General features: G+C 48.6%; 1 protein-coding gene across 1 annotated transcript in view; it reads right to left on the reverse strand.

Moving 5' to 3' along the window:
* LOC115164047 (vegetative cell wall protein gp1-like) overlaps positions 1-16,723 on the reverse strand; it is an 81,049-nt gene extending 64,326 nt beyond the window's left edge. Inside the window, exon 1 of the mRNA XM_029716175.1 lies at positions 16,567-16,723. Coding sequence (XP_029572035.1) covers positions 16,567-16,723 — 157 coding nt within the window. The remainder of the gene's footprint in view (positions 1-16,566) is intronic.
* Positions 16,724-21,334: the final 4,611 nt, after the last annotated feature.

Raw genomic sequence — 21,334 nt, forward strand, 5'->3', positions numbered from 1 at the left:
ATTGTAGCTGGGGATTTTAACAAGGCTAATCTGAAAACAAGGCTCCCTAAATTTTATCAGCATGTCAAATGCGCGACCCGGGCTGGCAAAATTCTGGATCCTTGCTACTCTAACTTCCGCGACGCATACAAAGCCCTCCCTCGCCCTCCTTTTGGCAAATCTGACCACGACTCAATTTTGTTGCTCCCAGCCTATAGACAGAAACTAAAACAGGAAACGCCTGTGCTCAGGTCTGTTCAACGCTGGTCCGACCAATCTGATTCCACGCTTCAAGATTGCTTTGATCACATGGACTGGGATATGTTTCGGATAGCCTCAGACAACAACATTGATGTATACGCTGATTCGGTGAGCGAGTTTATTAGCAAGTGCATCGGTGATGTTGTACCCACGGTGACTATTACAGTTTTTTCCAACTGCTTACACACAAAATCTTTTCATGTCACACGATTTTTGAAACCTCTCACTCAAAGTGCAAAACTACACACCAAATATCCAAAACCATAAGCTATTTCTCAGCCTTTGACTCAGTTGTCAATTGCATAAAACACTTTTTTCAAAACACTACACACAATTCTCTACCTAAAACACAGAAATCTAACAGGAAGTGACTTGCTTTCCTTTTCCAAACACAACCAATCAAAATGCTACACTTATTCACCAGGTCTCACACACACACTCCTCACATGTGCAAACACTAATTGCTTAACTGATCACTAACCAATCATTGCTTTACTGTAGTATAGGCCTATAAATAGGTCAAAGGTCAGATTACCTGTTTTGAACAATGGATGCCAACAATGGACAGAGAGCAAGAGGAGTAGGAGGGAGAGGCAGGGGACAACAACGAGGACAAATTCAAAGACGAAGAGTAGGATGAGGAGGAGTAGGAGGAAGAGGAAGAGGAAGAAGAGGACGAGGGAAAAGAAGAGAAGGAAGGAGAGCCATCTCTGATGAGATTAGGGCAACACTTGTTGATCATGTGATCAACCACGGTTTGACCATGAGAGAGGCTGGACTGAGAGTCCAGCCCAACTTGAGTTGATTTACAGTGGCGTCCATAATTCAAACCTTCAGGAATGAGAACAGGTATGCAACTATCTAATGACTATTTTAGCATTACAGTAATGTACTGTAAAATACGTATGACTGCATAGTATTGCATAAACATTTGTAACTCGAAGCCATCAATTTACTGCACTGCATTGAATGAATGAGGTTGGTTATCATGCTGTACTACATGTTTTTGTACATTGTTTACAGTTCCTATGCTGAACACATACTGTGTTTGAATTCTGTACAGAGTGGAAAGGCAAAGACATCATGGAGGACTCTTGTTTACAGATGTACAAGAGACTGCAATTATAAATATGGTTTTGGCCAACAATGCAATTAGGATTCGAGAGGTAAGAGAGCATATCTTGAATAATGACACCATATTTAACAACATCAATGCTGTAAGCCTGTCGACCATACAACACATCCTCCAACGGCACCGAGTGACGATGAAACAACTTTACAAGGTGCCATTTGAGAGAAACTCTGACAGTCAAGAATATGCGACATGACTTTGTAGAGGTATGTATGCAACACTACTTCCAGTACTTCAGACATACCATATTTACTCATCTGTATATCCTTTTGTCTGTTACAGAGAGTATTGGAGCTGGATGCCCATGTAATTCTCCATGAATTTATTTTTGTGGATGAGGTTGGCTTCAACCTCACCAAAACCAGGTGCCGCGGAAGAAATGTAATAGGACAGAGGGCAATTACCAATGTCCCTGGACAGCGTGGGGGTAATATAACTATGTGTGCTGTCATCACTCAAAACGGGGTCCTCCATCACAATGCCACACTGGCCGTACAACACCGGCCATATGCTCACGTTTCTGGATGCAATTTACACAATGCTTGTCCCTGATCCAGATCAGGAGCCTGCTAGATTTGTGGTTTTATGGGACAATGCTAGTTTTCACCAGGCTGTTCTGGTCCAAAACTGGTTTGCCACCCATCCACAATTTGTAGTTTTGTACCTACCCCCATATTCACCTTTTCTAAATCCCATAGAGGAATTATTCTCAGCCTGGCACTGGAAAGTGTATGATCGCCAACCCTATGCCCGCATGCCGCTTCTCCAGGCAATGGAGGACGCATATGGGGACATAGAGGTTGCCTCTGTCCAAGGTTGGATACGCCATGCTAGGAGATACTTCCCTTGATGTTTGGCAAGAGAAAACATATCTTGTGATGTGGACGAAGTATTGTGGCCAGACCCAGCCCGGAGAAGAGATGAAGCGTAGCTTAGCAATTCCTGGACTGCCCCCCAGGGACCCCACACACACAATTGTGTTCTTTACTGTATTCTAAAGAATATACTTTTGGTTTACATATGTTTATGGTTTTATTATATGCTACTGTATACAACAGTAATGTTTGGCCTAGTAAATATTTTCTGTTTCTACATTGCATGTGTTTACAGTGTACTTGTTACCCCTCTCAGCAGATTACTTTCACTGTAGAACATTGTATTGAAATGTAGATATAAGCCTATGAAAGACCAAAGAGCTTTAGATTTAGAACAACAGTGTTTACATGGTATATCCAAAAATGTACTATTATGAAAGCAGTGTTTGCCATTTGATGCAAATGCTTCATTCTGACATGTGTTTATGGCATTTTGAATGCAGTGTTACATTTTGAAGGAGATGTGAGGCATTTTGCATTTTGTGTGTGCAGTTTTGGGAATTGTGTGTCGAGTTTTGAGAAAAAAGGAGACAGTTTTGAAAACGTGTGTAAGCAGTTGGAAAAAACTGTAAAACCTTCCCCGAACAGAAACCGTGGATTGATGGCAGCATACGCGCAAAACTGAAAGCGCGAACCATTGCTTTAAATCATGGCAAGGCGGCCGGAAACATGACCGAATACAAACAGTGTAGCTATTCCCTCCGCAAGGCAATCAAACAAGCTAAGCGTCAGCATAGAGACAACGTAGAGTCGCAATTCAACGGCTCAGACACGAGAGGTATGTGGCAGGGTCTACAGTCAATCATGGACTATGAAAGGAAAACCAGCCCTGTTGCGGACACTGACATCTTGCTCCCAGACAAACTAAAGGAACAATGGGGGCCACCATTGTTCCTGTTCCCAAGAAAGCTAAGGTAACTGAGCTAAACGACTATCGCCCCGTGGCACTCACTTCCGTCATCATGAAGTGCTTTGAGAGACTAGTCAAGGATCATATCGCCTCCACCCTACCTGACACCCTAGACCCACTTCTTTGCTCGCTTTGAGGACAATACAGTGCCACTGACACGGCCCGCTACCAAAACCTGCGGGCTCTCCTTCACTGCAGCCAACGTGAGTAAAACATTTAAACGTGTTAACCCTCGCAAGGCTGCCGGCCCAGACGGCATCCCTAGCCGCGTCCTCAGAGCATGGGCAGACCAGCTGACTGGTGTGTTTATGGACATATTCAATCAATCCCTATCCCAGTCTGCTGTTCCCACATGCTTCAAGAGGGCCACCATTGTTCCTGTTCCCAAGAAAGCTAAGGTAACTGAGCTAAATGACTATCACCCCGTAGTACTCACCTCCGTCATCATGAAGTGCTTTGAGAGACTAGTCAAGGACCATATCACCTCCACCCTACCTGACATCCTAGACCCACTCCAATTTGCTTACTGCCCCAATAGGTCCACAGATGACGCAATCACACTGCACACTGCCCTAACCCATTTGGACAAGAGGAAAACCTATGTAAGAATGCTGTTCATCGATTACAGCTCAGCATTTAACACCATATACCCTACAAACTTGTCATTAAGCTAGTCATTAAGCAACTAGGTCCTGGACTTCCTGACGGGCCGCCCCCAGGTGGTGAGGGTAGGTAACAACATCTTCACCCCGCTGATCCTCAACACTGGGGCCCCACAAGGGTGCGTTCTCAGCCCTCTTCTGTACTCCCTGTTCACTCATGACTGCGTGGCCATGCACGCCTCCAACTCAATCATCAAGTTTGCAGACGACACCTCAGTGGTAGGCTTGATTACCAACAACGACGAGACGGCCTACACGGAGGAAGTGAGGGCCCTCGGAGTGTGGTGTCAGGAAAATAACCTCATACTCAATGTCATCAAAACAAAGGAGATGATCGTGGACTTCAGGAAACAGCAGAGGGAGCACCCCCCTAGCAGTAGTGGAGAAGGTGGAAAGTTGTAAGTTCCTCGGCGTACACATCACAGACAAACTGAAATGGTCCACCCACACAGACAGCGTGGTGAAGAAGGCACAACAGAAAAACAGAAAAACAGCTTCTATCTCAAGGCCATCAGACTGTTAAACAGCCATCACTAACGTTGAGTGGCTGCTGCCAACATACTGACTCAAATCTCTAGCCACTTTAATAATTAATAATTGGATGTAATAAATGTATCACTAGTCACTTTAAACAATGCCACTTTATATACCCTACATTACTCATCTCATATGTATATACTGTACTCTATACCATCTACTGCATCTTGCCTATGCCGTTCGGCCATCGCTCATCCATATATTTATATGTACATATTCTTATTCATTCCTTTACACTTGTGTGTATAAGGTAGTTGTTGTGGAATTGTTAGATTACTTGTTAGATATTACTGCACGGTCAGAACTAGAAGCACAAGCTGTAACGATCGTCGTGCAGGAAGGAAGAAGTGGACCAAGGCGCAGCTGGGAGCGAACACATGTTTATTGAACACACTGGAATTAAACATGTACACAAAATCAAGAAAACTGTCGATACGTTACGTGCTCAAAACAAAGAGACAACAACCCACAAACATCGTGGGGGAAAAGGAACTTAAATGTGATTCCCAATCAGACTTCACAAGCGACAGCTGTCTGATTGGGAAATCACCCCCGAGCCCAACATAGAAATAAAACACAAAGAAAGGCTATAACCAAAACATAGAAAATAAACCATAGAAATGCCACACCCTGACCAAAATAGCAGAGTTCACCTGGTCAGGGCGTGACAGTACCCCCCCTCCAACGGTGCGTACTCCCGGCGCACCAACCTAAAGTCTATTAGGGGGGGACCCGGGTGGGCGCCTCACCCTCCGTGGAGGCTCTGGCCCCGGGCGTGTTTCTCCCCCTGCCTCCACCCTAGCCCTACCCCTCTGGCCCGGACTGGACCACGGTGGAGCGGCATGCTCAGGCTCCGAAGCGGAGCCGCCGACCGGAACAGGACTGGTCACCGGTGGACCGGACACAGGCCGTGCCGGACTGTGGACACGCGCCGTGGGCCTGGTGCGGGGAACAGGGACGGGCCGGACAGGACCGGGGACACGCACCACCAACCTGGTGCGGGGAGCAGGGACGGGCCGGACTGGCCTGGGGACACGCACAACCAACCTGGTGCGGGGAGCAGGGACGGGCTGGACTGGACTGGGGACACGCACCACTGGCTTGGTGCGGGGAGCAGGGACGGGCCGGACTGGACTGGGGACACGCACCACTGGCTTGGTGCGGGGAGCAGGAATGGGCCGGACAGGACTGGGGACACGCACCACTAACCTGGTGCGGGGAGCCGGGACGGGCCGGACTGGACTGGGGACACGCACCACTGGCCTGGTGCGGGGAGCAGGGACGGGCCGGACTGGACTGGGGACACGCACCACTAACCTGGTGCGGGGAGCAGGGATGGGCCGGGCCGGACTGGGGACACGCACCACTAACCTGGTGCGGGGAGCGGGGACGGGCCGGACAGGACTGGGGACACGCACCACTAACCTGGTGCGGGGAGCAGGGACGGGCCGGGCCGGACTGGGGACACGCACCACTAACCTGGTGCGGGGAGCAAGGACGGGCCGGACAGGACTGGGGACACGCACCACTAACCTGGTGCGGGGAGCAGGGACTGGCCGGACAGGACTGGGGACACGCACCACTAACCTGGTGCGGGGAGCAGGGACGGGCCAGACAGGACTGTGAACACGTACTGGTGACCTGAAGCGTGGAGCTGGTTTAGCCACTCGTCCTGGCTGGATGCCCATCCTAGCACGGCATGTGCTGGGCATGTCCACCGGAAGCACCGGGCTGTGCGGGCGCACTGGCGACACAGCGCGCAACTCCGCTTCCCATGGCTTGGTGCGGGGAGCAGGGACGGGCCGGACAGGACTGGGGACACGCACCGTGGGCTTGGTGCGGGGAACAGGAACGGGCCAGACAGGACTGTGAACACGCACTGGTGACCTGAAGCGTGGAGCCGATTTAGCCACTCGTCCTGGCTGGATGCCCATCCTAGCACGGCATGTGCTGGGCATGTCCACCGGACGCACCGGGCGCACTGGCGACACAGCGCGCAACTCCGCATACCATGGCTCCTCCTCCAGATCTTCCCTCTGCAGGTCCTCAATCAAACGCCTCATCTCCTTCTCTTCCTCCGCCGTCATCCCCCACGAGAGCAGTGGTCTGGGCTCTTCCTCTGCCCTTCCGGACCACCCCATTAGCCCCCCCCCAAAATGTTCTTGGGGCTGTTTTCCGGGCCTCCTCGACAGCCGCCTGCGACTCCGTCTACCGGCTGGCTTTTCCTCCTCGACCTGGGAATCCGTCCGCCAGGGTCCTTTCCCGACATGATCTCCTCCCAGGTCCAGAACTCCTTTCCCTCGCGAGCCCATCTCTCGCGCTCCTTTTCCTCCCGCTGCTTGGTCCTGGTTCGGTGGGTTGTTCTGTAACGATCGTCGTGCAGGAAGGAAGAAGTGGACCAAGGCGCAGCTGGGAGCGAACACATGTTTATTGAACACACTGGAATTAAACATGTACACAAAATCAAGAAAACTGTCGATACGTTACGTGCTCAAAACAAAGAGACAACAACCCACAAACATCGTGGGGGAAAAGGAACTTAAATGTGATTCCCAATCAGACTTCACAAGCGACAGCTGTCTGATTGGGAAATCACCCCCGAGCCCAACATAGAAATAAAACACAAAGAAAGGCTATAACCAAAACATAGAAAATAAACCATAGAAATGCCACACCCTGACCAAAATAGCAGAGTTCACCTGGTCAGGGCGTGACACAAGCATTTCGCTACACTCGCATTAACATCTGCTAACCATGTGTATGTGACCAATAACATTTTATTTTATTTGACAATACTAGAAAATACTGAGGCTCAACGACATTGTATTCACTCCAAATTACTGGTCTTGTCACGAATCCCACCGAAGGTGGCTCCCCTGCCTGCTCGGGCGGCGCTCGGCGGTCGTCGTCACCGACCTACTAGCCGCAGCTGATCCCTTTTTCCTTTTCGTTTGGTATGTCTTATTGTTTGCACCTGTCCCTCATTTGGTCTTTTGATTTTGGTTATTTAAGCCTGGTTAGCCCGCCCAGTGTTGTGCGGGATTATTTTAGCGTCAGGTTGTATTTGATCGTTGGATGTGCTGGCGATTTATTACTTATTATTAATTGCATGCTGTGCACCTGTTTTGGGCACTTGGCAATTTTCCCACGCCGTTTGTGTTGGCGTTTATCGTGTTGTTTTTTTTGTTCAAAATAAACACGAAGTTCTGTACCTCTGCTCTCTGCGCCTGACTCCTACCACCACTCCTAGCAACACTGTGACAGAATCCCGCACCAGCTATGGAGTCAGCAGGAGCAGCCTCCCCTCCTCTCCCATCGATGGAGGAACGGGTCCTTCACCATACCACCATCCTCCACCGAATCGGCTCAGCGATGGAGCAGATGATGGAAAGGATGGACCGATGGGAGAGGAGTGGCCTCCCTACCGCATCCCCAGCACCAAATCCCCCTCCACCATCTACCCCTCCACCGACGTCCGGACCCGGAGCCCTACGCCTGGCTCTCCCCAGGGAGTACGATGGAGCGGCGGCTGGGTGCCAGGGGTTCCTGCTACAGTTGGATTTGTACCTGGCTACCGTTCATCCAGCTCCCTCGGGAGAGGAGAGCGTAAGCGTCCTCGTCTCCTGCTTAACGGGACGTGCCCTGGAGTGGGCCAACGCAGTGTGGTATGGCCCAGACTCGGCAAGGGATCATTACCCCGAGTTCACCCGCCGTTTCCGGGCCGTGTTCGACCACCCAGCAGAAGGCCGGGCGGCGGGTGAACGGCTGTTCCACCTGCGTCAGGAGACGAGGAGCACACAGGACTTTGCTCTGGAGTTCCGGACCTTGGCTGCTGGAGCGGGGTGGTACGACAGGGCCCTGATGGACCACTATAGGTGTAGCCTCCGGGAGGACGTCCGCCGTGAGCTAGCCTGTCGGGACACTACCCTGTCACTAGATGAACTGATCGACATGTCCATTCGTCTCGACAATCTGCTGGCTGCGCGCGGGCGTCCAGACGGGGCCCTGTTGGTTCCACCTCCAGGTCCTCCAGCTCCCATACCTATGGAGCTAGGGGGGGCCGCGTCCAGGGGAACCGGAGGAGGAGGCTCCCCTTGTCCCCACTGTGGTCGGAGAGGACACACTACCGACCGGTGCTGGGGGAGCTCCTCTGGGAATCGGGATGGCAGGCGGAGCACTCCTCGGCCATCTCAGGTGAGTAAGCACCAACCTCACCCAGAGCTCCCTGTTGGTCACATGTTCGTTTTAGTAACTTTCCCCTTGTTTTCTCCCTCTTTCCAGCATAAGGCGCTAGTCGATTCAGGCGCAGCTGGAAACTTTATGGATCGTGGGCTCGCATTAAGGCTAGGGATTCCCCTGGTATCGTTGGACCAACCTTTCCCCGTGCACTCCTTAGATAGCCGACCATTAGGGTCAGGACTGGTCAGGGAGGCCACGGTGCCACTGGACATGGTAACGCAGGGGGATCATGGGGAACGGATTAGTCTCTTCCTCATTGATTCTCCTGCGTTTCCAGTGGTGCTGGGGATTCCCTGGCTGGCCAATCACAATCCCAATATTTCGTGGAGACAGGGGGTTCTCAGAGGGTGGTCAGAGGAGTGCTCAGGCAGGTGTAAGGGAGTTTCCATCGGTGCGACGACGGTGGAGAGTCCAGACCAGGTTTCCACAGTGCGCATTCCCTCAGAATATGCCGATTTGGCTATCGCCTTCTGTAAAAAGAGGGCGACCCGATTACCACCTCATCGACGAGGGGATTGCGTGATAAATCTCCAGGTAAACGCTGCACTTCCCAGGAGTCATGTGTACCCATTGTCACAGGAGGAGACGTTGGCTATGGAGACATATGTCACGGAATCTCTGAGACAGGGGTATATACGGCCCTCCATGTCACCCGTCTCCTCGAGTTTCTTTTTCGTGAAGAAAAAGGATGGAGGTTTGCGCCCGTGCATTGATTATAGAGGTCTAAATTCCATCACAGTAGGGTTCAGTTACCCAATACCTCTCATCGCTACGGCGGTGGAATCATTTCACGGTGCGCGTTTTTTCACAAAACTGGACCTCAGGAGCGCTTACAATCTGGTGCGTATCCGGGGAGGAGACGAGTGGAAAACCGCATTCAGTACCACATCGGGCCACTATGAGTACCTCGTCATGCCGTACGGGTTAAAGAATGCTCCAGCCGTCTTTCAATCCTTTGTTGACGAGATTCTCAGGGACCTGCACGGGCAGGGGGTGGTGGTGTATATTGATGACATCCAGATTTATTCCGCCACCCGCGCAGCGCATGTCTCCCTGGTGCGCAAGGTGCTTGGGCGACTGCTGGAGAATGACCTGTACGTCAAGGCTGAGAAATGTGAGTTTTTCAAACGAGCCGTTTCCTTCCTGGGGTATCGCATTTCCACCTCGGGGGTGGTGATGGAGGATGACCGCGTTAAAGCCGTGCGTAATTGGCCGACTCCGACCACGGTAAAGGAGGTGCAGCGGTTTTTAGGGTTTGCCAATTACTACCGGAGGTTTATCCGGGGCTTTGGTCAAGTTGCGGCTCCCATTACCTCACTGCTGAAGGGGGGTCCGGCGCGCTAGCGCTGGTCAACAGAGGCGAACAGAGCGTTCAGTCGCCTGAAGGAGCTGTTTACCGTTGCTCCAGTGCTGGCTCATCCGGATCCCTCTTTGGCATTCATAGTGGAGGTGGACGCGTCCGAGACTGGGGTGGGGGCCGTGCTATCACAGCGCTCGGGCACGCCACCCAAACTCCGCTCGTGCGCTTTCTTTTCTAGGAAGCTGGGGCCGGCGGAGCAGAACTATGACGTGGGGGACAGGGAGTTGTTATCTGTGGTCAAGGCTCTGAAGGTGTGGAGACATTGGCTTGAGGGGGCTAAGCACCCTTTCCTCATCTGGACTGACCACCGTAATCTCGAGTACATCCGGGCAGCTAGGAGACTGAATCCGCGTCAGGCCAGGTGGGCCATGTTCTTTACCCGTTTCCGGTTCACGATCTCTTATCGGCCAGGTTCACAGAACACGAAGGCCGATGCACTGTCCCGCCTATATGACACCGAGGAGAGGGCCATCGATCCGGCTCCCATTCTTCCGGCGTCGTGTTTGGTAGCTCCGGTGGTATGGGAGCTGGACGCAGAGATCGAGCGGGCGTTACGATCGGAACCTGCACCATCGCAGTGTCCGGCAGGTGTTCAGTACGTACCGCTTGGTCTCCGTGATCGATTGATTCGATGGGCCCATAATCTCCCCTCTTCGGGTCACCCTGGGATTGAGAGGACAGTGCGGAACCTGAGGGGAAAGTACTGGTGGCCCACCTTGGGTAAGGACGTGCGGTTCTATGTTTCCTCCTGCTCGGTGTGCGCTCAGAGCAAGGCTCCTCGACACCTGCCTAGAGGGAAATTACACCCCCTCCCTGTTCCACAGCGGCCGTGGTCACACTTGTCAGTGGACTTCCTCACTGACCTTCCCGTATCTCAGGGGAACACCACTATCCTGGTCGTTGTGGATCGGTTCTCGAAGTCCTGTCGTCTCATCCCGTTGCCCGGTCTCCCTACGGCTCTGCAGACTGCGGAGGCACTGTTTACCCATGTCTTCCGGCACTACGGGGTGCCCGAGGACATCGTTTCTGATTGGGGTCCCCAGTTCACGTCCAGAGTTTGGAGGGCGTTCATGGAACGTTTGGGGGTCTCGGTTAGCCTGACCTCGGGTTTCCACCCCGAGAGTAATGGGCAGGTGGAGAGGGTGAACCAAGAGGTGGGTAGGTTTCTAAGGACGTATTGCCAGGACCGGCCCAGAGAATGGGCGAGATACGTGCCATGGGCAGAAATAGCCCAAAATTCTCTACGGCACTCATCTACCAACATGTCACCGTTGAAGTGCGTGTTGGGCTACCAGCCGGTCCTGGCTCCATGGCACCAGAGCCAGACCGAGGCTCCTGCGGTGGAGGATTGGGTGCAGCGCTTGAAGGACACCTGGAGAGCCGTCAAGGACGCACTCACAAAGGCGAGTGGACGGCAAAAGAAGAGCGCTGACCAGCACCGCAGTGAGACCCCTGTGTTTGCACCAGGGGATCGAGTCTGGCTCTCGGCTAGAAACCTGCCCCTCCGCTTGCCCTGCCGGAAGCTGGGCTCGCAGTGTGTAGGGCCGTTTAAAGTCCTGAGGAGGATAAACAAGGTGTGTTACCGATTACAACTTCCATCTTACTACCGTATTAACCCCTCGTTTCATGTGTCTCTCCTCAGGCCGGTGGTGGCTGGTCCCATGCAGTAAGGTGAGGTGCCGGAGGTTCCTCCCCCCCCGCTGGACATTGGGGGGTCCCCGGCGTATAGGATACGCGCCATTCTGGACTCCAGACTTCGGGGGGGGGGGCCTACAGTACCTCGTAAACTGGGAGGGGTACGGCGCGGAGGAGAGGTGCTGGGTACCCAGGAGGGACATTTTGGACCCCCCACTACTGAGGGAGTTCCATCGCCTTCATGGGGATCGCCCTGCGCCTCGTCCTCCGGGTCGCCCTCGAGGTCGGTGGCGGCGCGCTGCGGGAGCCGCGCGTCAGGAGGGGGGTACTGTCACGAATCCCACCGAAGGTGGCTCCCCTGCCTGCTCGGGCGGCGCTCGGCGGTCGTCGTCACCGACCTACTAGCCGCCGCTGATCCCTTTTTCCTTTTCGTTTGGTATGTCTTATTGTTTGCACCTGTCCCTCATTTGGTCTTTTGATTATTTAAGCCTGGTTAGCCCGCCCAGTGTTGTGCGGGATTATTTTAGCGTCAGGTTGTATTTGATCGTTGGATGTGCTGGCGATTTATTACTTATTATTAATTGCATGCTGTGCACCTGTTTTGGGCACTTGGCAATTTTCCCACGCCGTTTGTGTTGGCGTTTATCGTGTTGGTTTTTTTGTTCAAAATAAACACGAAGTTCTGTACCTCTGCTCTCTGCGCCTGACTCCTACCACCACTCCTAGCAACACTGTGACAGGTCTGTATGACAAACTGAAAAGAAGGAAGCCTGTGTTAAAAAAATCCACTCCAAATCATCCATTCTGTTTGCAACAAGGCTGTTAAGTAATACTGCATCAACACAGCAAATAAATTAGCTATTTGGCCTAAATTACAATCTACAGGTTTGTATCAAAATTCAGTACAACATAGACTGAAACCCTCTATATCTTCAAGTATTGTGGTGGCAGCATCATATTATGGGTATGCTTGTCACCGGTAGGGACTGGGAGTTTGTCAGGATCAAAATAAATATGAAAGGAGCAAAGCCTAGGTAAAAAGTTAGAGGAAAACCGCCTCAGTCTTCTGAAAACCTAACCCTGGGATAGTTTATTTTTTCAGAGGGACAATTAGACAGATTTTAATGCCAAGACACACCAGAATGGATTTCCAAGAGGTGTTGAATGTGCCTGTCTCAGTCCTGACTTAAATTTAATTGAAAATCTGAGACAAGATTTGAATATTGGCTTCCCTCAATGATTCCCAACCAAACGTATGTGGTTTAGTTGGTAGTGAATGGCACTTGCAACGCCAGGGTTGTGGGTTTGATTCCCACGGGGGACCAGCATGAAAAAAAAGGATTAAAATGTATGAACTCACTACTGTAAGTCACTCTGGATAAGAGCGTCTGGTAAATGTAAATGAGAAATTTTGACAGAAACAATGTATTGGGACCATTTTGTTGTTTTGGCTCTGTACTCCAGCACTTATGATTTGAAATTATACAATGACTTAAAGTGCATACTGTCAGCTTTAATTTGAGGGTATTTTTCCCCATATAGGGTGAACCATTTAGAAATTACAGCAATTTTTGTACATAATCCCTCTATTTTAGGGGAGCAAAAAGTATTGGGACAAATTCCCTTATATGTGTATTAAAGTAGTAAAAAGTTAAGTATTTGGTCATTCAAAGTGGTGTTTCTGTGAAACTCAGAGGCTGAGAAATTGGCGATTGAGCTAATCGGATATACCGGTGGGACCTAAGATGGCCACCGATATGGGTAATATAGGCGATTTGAACACCGGTGCCATCAGGGTACATTCAGGGTACATACAGTGCCTAGTAAAAGCCTAGACACACCTTATCACGACTCAGGACATGACCCAGATGCAGAAACAGGAGGCGGATAGTACAGTTCTCAATCATTTATTAGAGCACGGGGCAAAGGGCAGGTTGAGGACAGGCAGAGGTTCGTAATCAGGTCAGAGTCAGGCAGGTACAGGATGGCAGGCAGGCTCGGGGTCGGGGTCAGGGCAGGCAGAGGTTCGTAATCAGGTCAGAGTCAGGCAGGTACAGGATGGCAGGCAGGCTCGGGGTCAGGGAAGGCAGAATGGTCAGAACCGGGAAAACTAGGAAACAAACACTTGGGAATCAGGAAACCGGGAAAGCACGCTGGTAAGACCTGGCAAGACAAGACGAACTGGCAATAGACACACAGGGAACACAAGTATAAATGCTCAGGGGATAATGGGGAAGATGGGAGACACCTGGAGGGGGGTGGAGACAAGCACAAAGACAGGTGAAACCGATCAGGGAGTGACACCCCTTAAAAAGTCTTCACATTTGCTGCCTTAAAATCACATTTAAAAAGGATTACATTGGAATTTATTTCCTACCCATCTGCTAATTCAACACCACATTTTCAAAGTAAAAGAAAATGATAGAACATTTTCCAAATCATAGGCTTATTTTGGAGAATTTAAACCACTTACTTATGTTGCAAAAGGTGAATACATTTTGAAGTGTTACTGCTTGACAGTCAGCGTCTCTTTGCAATCAACAGCAATTTGGAACGATTAAGCAAAAACATGTTGGTGCTTTAGGGTTAATAACCTCCCTTGCTACACTCAACTACCGACGAATACAGTAACCATCCCGAGGTATAGAGATGTTGAAAAGCCCCAGCTGGAGTCAACGCTTCTTATCTTTATCTGCTTACTTTATCTTCTGGTATAGTATAAGGCTCAGAGCAAGGCCTCTATGGGTGAATGCATAATAAAGTCCAATCAGGTGCGGTCAGGGCAATGTTGGGTCCATGGCCACTCTTACCATGCCAGTCCTCCACCTTGGCTGTGGGACCCTCCCTCCCTCCCCTGGCCCTGACTCTGACCTCAGCTCCTGACTGCTTCAGCACACTCAGCCTCCCTGGAGCTCTGCCCAGGCCCTGGAATAGTCCTCTCTGTCTGGACTCACTCTCTTTGTCCTCTCTTTTTTCCCTTTCTCTCTCTCTCCCTCTCTATTCTCTCTCTCTCTTTCTTCTCTGCCATTCTCTGTCTTTCTTTCTTTCTCTCTCTCTCTATCTCTCCCTCTCTCGATTTCTTTGCGCTCTTTTGTCCCTCTCTCTCTCTCTCTCTCTCTCTTCTTTTCTCCATTTCTCATGTTGTCTTTCTTTCTCCTTTCTTCTGAAAGTATGAACTATCAGGCCTGCTTAGGTATGAATCATCAAGTGGACATTTAGACATCAGCCCGCCACTTTCTGTCTATCCCTTTTCTTTCTTCCCATTTCTCTCTCTCGTTGCTCCACTGGGTGTGACAGTCCCTCCTGACATTCTGTGACACACTCCACATCTCTCCCTGAGAGATGAGCTGACGTGTGTATGAATTAAGGTGTGTGTGTGTGTGTGTGTGTGTGTGTGTGTGTGTGTGTGTGTGTGTGTGTGTGTGTGTGTGTGTGTGTGTGTGTGTGTGTGTGTGTGTGTGTGTGTGTGTGTGTGTGTGTGTGTGTGTGTGTGTGTGCGTGTGTGTGCGTGTGTGTGTGTGTGTATAAAATAAAATCATCTTACAGCAACAGGAAATGTGAATTATTGTGTGGATTACAATTAATGGAAATATTTGTTGGGTTTGACATGTTTTGCTAGGGCAAATCAAGTCTGACATTTTAAAGTGGATTACTAACTTTAGAAGCCTTTTTAAATCTCGAATACACTGCAAGTTAGCATTTCCTGCTGTGCAGGGTATTTCCTGCAACAACAGGGTGATCAAATTAAGATCCTATGTTAGTGTATGTTTTGACAAATACACCCAACCCCTACAAACACATACACACTGGTGGCACCAGTGCTGCAGGCAGGTTAAATTCCCCTGCTAGATGGTAAACCTGATAGTGTACATTATATACCAGATATTAGAGACACACAGGCAGCCTTTACTACAGTCCCAGACTGTTCCATTTTCACCAATTAGATTTACCAACAGTATCAAGGCTTAAATCTGTTGTTGAGTCCCTTACATCCATGCTGTTCATTATTGAATTAGTCAAGGTCTATACTGTAACTCCAAGCCCAATTTACTGTTATAGCCTCCACTGTGTCTTACAACTAATACAGTGTCTCTCTTTGTGCCCCAGGTATTTCTGTCTTTCCTCCTGTCCTCTGTTTTCTGCACAAACTCCTCTCCCTCTCTGTTCCTCACCTCCCTCCTCCAACTCCCTCTGTACTTAATCAGGTAGAATTCGTACAACAGGAATTCATTGATTATTTGACCGAAAAAAAACAAATGGACCAATTAATCTAAGGTAGGCAGGCTAGGAGAACTGCTTGAAGAACTGTTCTGTTCTACACGGCTCCATTACAGCCTAGCATCTCTGGAGGGAGAACACTCCAAGTCATCAGGCCTGGAACTGGAAGCTATAAAATAATGGCCTTACAATAATATGGTACTACCGAGGCCCTCTGAGAGCAATGCTGCTGTTTGTTCCAGAGTTATTACCCCAAATATGGAATGAACTTTCTCCACTAGAGAGGAACACCTGCCTGGTTGAAATAATCAACTGTTATGCTGAAGAGGTCCCGGGTTTGGATAATTATTACATTAGGAACAGATAGCTGTAAATAATAGTTACAACGTTATAGTTATTGTCGCCATCGCTACCGTCATCTTCGTCTTCATCATCATCATCCTCATCATCATCATCATCATCATCATCATCAATCAACGCCATCAATCTTCATCATCATCATCATCATCATCATCATCATCATCAATCAACGTCATCAATCTTCATCCTCATCATCATCAATCATCATCATCATCAATTCTCATCATAATCATTATCATCATCATCAATCAACACCTTTGTCTTCATCATCATCAATCAACATCATTATCATAATTATCATCATCATCAATCATCACCTTCATCATCATCAATCATCATCATCATCATTATGATCAGTCCTCATCAGCGTCATTATCATCATCATCATTAATCATCACCTTCGTCTTCCTCATCATCAATCGTCATCAACCTCATCATCTTCATCTTCAGTTCTAGTATCTTCATCACCCTCATTACCTTCATCTTCAGTTCTAGTATCTTCATCACCCTCATCATCTTCATCTTCAGTTCTATTATCTTCATGGAATATAACATCGTAGAAAACAAAAGGTTATCGACCACACAATACGGACATTAATATTCCCCAAAACATTTAGAGCACCGTAGCATTGTCATCAGCAGCAACAACAAAAAATACCAAGATCATAATCATCATCATTTTAATCTTCATCATCATCATCATGGTTCTGTATGAAATCAATAGAGTGGGTGGGGCCAGTGAGCAGCTAATTCAACAGAGAGGCTGTGCATTACCCAAAGTGGATCAATTTCAGGAGTGCTTGGCTGATGTTTTATTACATCTCATAAGCCCAAGGTCAGCTGAGGAAGATGAAGTACCCTATGCCTTCCATTCAGCATGGGCCTAATTTATCACCCTCATTCCCCCACTACACCCTTTCTTCCACTGGGGGATGCAGGCAGCCCCGCCTTACAGGGGATGGGGCTGCTTGGAGATGGCTCGCCCTGAACACAGCACGCCACAGGGCTATCCACAGGCCCATGCCAACAGCAGGACACTCCCATGGGTGTAGGGGAAAAGGAGGGGATGTGTAGGGTGGTGTGTGGGGGAGGGTGGGGGGGTGGGTTAAGATAGGAAGAAAGTAAATGTGTGTGTGCGCGTGTGTACGTGTCTGGAGTGCACGACACGTACACAACATTTGTGTGGAACAGATGAAGAGAGTGAAAATGAGAGAGAGAATTAGAAAGAGAGAAAGAAAGAATGAGAGAGAGAGAGAGAGAGAGAGAGAGAGAGAGAGAGAGAGAGAGGGAGAGAGCAACTTGGTATGGTGCCATCACTTTTTGGAGGTCGTTATGTTCATCTGTTAAATAGAGGCTTAGATTATTACTTCGAACATCATCATGCATATTGTTGTCACTGCTATGTTGTGCAACGTAATTGCTTGTAGCCCCTGCTGGTAAATGACTAAACAACAGGTGAGGACATTTTCTAGGAATGACTTACTACTCTCCCTCCTCCACTTGCCCTATGACTCACACACACTCACTCACGCATGCACGCTAACACACCAGACGAGTCCAGCAGGCCTGATTAGCCCAAACCTGAACTGAGATCAGAAGGTTTAATTCTAACAAGACTAGAGATGCAGGGGGCATAAACACACAAACACACACACGCACACACACTCTCACCTTCACCCCTCCCTCCCTCCCTCCCTCCCTCCCTCGTTCCATCGTACCTTCTCTCCCTCTCAGATCCAGCCTCTCCTGTCTCTTTCAGCACCTCAGGCAATGGCCTTCCTTTTTGTCCTGGTTCTTCTGAGGTTTCCCTCTGAGTACACTTTCTCTCAGGCAGGCCGGCTCTGTGCTCTGACTGTTTGAAGGTGAATGGACTGACTGCAACAGTGCAACAGCAGTGTGCCTGCCTGCCTGCCTAGTTGTCTGGTGCCTGGGCTCATACAGATGAAGCTTATCTATGCAATAGTACAGTCTCATCAGCCCTGAGTAATTAGAATTCAGAGATATCTTCCAACCAAGGAGCTTTAAAGAACCTCCTATATATAGATAGGAGGAAGAGTGTCTAATTAAGAGCTCATTCTTCTCTCAGTCAGATTGTGTCTTCTTTCTCATTCTTTCCAATTAGGACATCCCTGCCCTTTTCCGTTTCATGTGTGCTGGGATTTCAGAGCAGAGGAAAAGTGTGAAGAGACTTTCGAAAAGACCAAGGAGTGCCCGAGCGTGGACAGGGACAACATCTGTGCCCGTCTGTGAGAGGAAGAAGAGTGTGTCAAAAAGAGAAAGAGGGAGAAATCGGATGAGAAACAGAGAGAGAGGCGGAGGGGGAGGGAGGGAGAGAGAGAGAGAGAGGAAAATGGAGAGAGAGAGAAAGAGAGAGAAGGAGAGGGAGAGAGGGCGTGAGTGAGAGAGCGGGAGAGAGCGAGAGAGAGAGAGAGAGAGAGAGAGAGAGAGAGAAAGAGAGAGAGAGAGGGAGAGAAGGAGAGGGAGAGAGTGGGTGAGTGAGAGAGCGGGAGAGAGCGAGAGAGAGAGAGAGAGAGAGAGATTATGTGTGTGTGTTTGAGCTACAGCTCAAACTGATATTGACCCACACAAACGCACACACATACACATGCACACACACACACACAATGACACACACCCACACAGCTTAATTACCTGCCCCCCTGAGCCCTATGCGGACAGTCTGTCAGTAGAATCATCTCGCAATCCTCCACACCCACCCTGAAACAACAGCTGCACTGTACGATACATACACCAACACCACCACCAACAACAACTATATAGATAGTAACTCCACCACCTGGCTATACAGACACTAGTAACACCAACACCACCACCAACAACAACTATATAGATAGTAACTCCACCACCTGGCTATACAGACACTAGTAACACTAACACCACCACCAACAACTATATAGATAGTAACTCCACCACCTAGCTATACATACACCAACACCACCACCAACAACAACTATATAGATAGTAACTCCACCACCTGGCTATACAGACACTAGTAACACCACCACCACCAACAACAACAATAACTATACAGATAGTAACTCCACCACCTAGCTATACATACACCAACACCACCACCACCAACAACAACTATATAGATAGTAACTCCACCACCTAGCTATACAGACACTAGTAACACCACCACCAACAACAACTATATAGATAGTAACTCTACCACCTGGCTATACAGACACTAGTAACACCAACACCACCACCAACAACTATATAGATAGTAACTACACCACCTAGCTATACAGACACTAGTAACACCAACACCACCACCAACAACAACTATATAGATAGTAACTACACCACCTAGCTATACAGACACTAGTAACACCACCACCAACAACTATATAGATAGTAACTCCACCACCTGGCTATACAGACACTAGTAACACTAACACCACCAACAACAACAACTATATAGATAGTAACTACACCACCTAGCTATACAGACACTAGTAACACCACCACTTCCAACTATACAGATAGTAACTCCACCACCTGGCTATACAGACACTAGTAACACCAACACCACCACCAACAACAACTATATAGATAGTAACTCCACCACCTGGCTATACAGACACTAGTAACACCAACACCACCAACAACAACAACTATACAGATAGTAACTACACCACCTGGCTATACAGACACTAGTAACACCACCACTACCAACTATACAGATAGTAACTCCACCACCTGGCTATACAGACACTAGTAACACCACCACTACCAACTATACAGATAGTAACTCCACCACCTGGCTATACAGACACTAGTAACACCACCACCACCAACAACAACAACTATACAGATAGTAACTCCACCACCTAGCTATACAGACACTCGTAACACCACCACTACCAACAACAACTATACAGATAGTAACTCCACCACCAAGCTATACAGACACTCGTAACACCACCACTACCAACAACAACTATACAGATAGTAACTCCACCACCTAGCTATACAGACACTCGTAACACCACCACTACCAACTATACAGATAGTAACTCTACCACCTGGCTATACAGACACTAGTAACACTAACACCCCCACTAACAACAACTATACAGATAGTAACTCTACCACCTGGCTATACAGACACTAGTAACACTAACACCCCCACTAACAACAACTATACAGATAGTAACTCCACCACCTGGCTATACAGACACTAGTAACACTAACACTATCATACACTAGATACTAAGCAGCAACACCAGCACAACACCTCGACACAAAATAACACCAAAAAATCCCTCAATATAAAATATCAACACTACACCATAGAAATACAACAACAGCCAACACCTCCCAAACAAAAACGCAACAACAATAGGCATACAACCCTACCTCAATAAAAAATACCACTGATACAACACCACCTCAATACAAAACACCACTGATACAATACCACCTAAATACAAAACACCACTGATACAACACCACCTCAATACAAGACACCACTGATACAACACTACCTCAATGAAAAACACCACTGACACAAAACTACCTCAATACAAAACACCAACATTACACCACCTCAATACAAAACACCACTGATACAATACCACCTCAATACAAAACATCACTGATACAATACCACCTCAATACAAAACACCACTAATACAATACCACCTCAATACAAAACACCAACGATACAACACCAGCTCAATACAAATCACCACTGATACAACACTACCTCAAAATAAAACACCACTGATACAACACTACCTCAAAATAAAACACCACTGATACAACACTACCTCAATAAAAACCCACTGATACAACACCACCTCAATAAAAAACACCACTGATACAATACCAGCTCAATAAAAAACACCACTGACACAACACTACCTCAATAAAAAACACCACTGATATAACACTACCTCAATACAAAACACCACTGATATAACACTACCTCAATAAAAGACACCACTGATATAACACTACCTCAATACAAAACACCACTGATACAACACCAGCTCAATACAAAACACCACTGATACAATACCACCTCAATACAAAACACCACTGATACAACACTACCTCAATAAAAAACACCACTGATATAACACTACCTCAATTCAAAACACCACTGATACAATACCACCTCAATACAAAACACCA

Source organism: Salmo trutta, chromosome 27 (assembly GCF_901001165.1).
Source record: "Salmo trutta chromosome 27, fSalTru1.1, whole genome shotgun sequence".
Classification (NCBI taxonomy): domain Eukaryota; kingdom Metazoa; phylum Chordata; class Actinopteri; order Salmoniformes; family Salmonidae; genus Salmo; species Salmo trutta.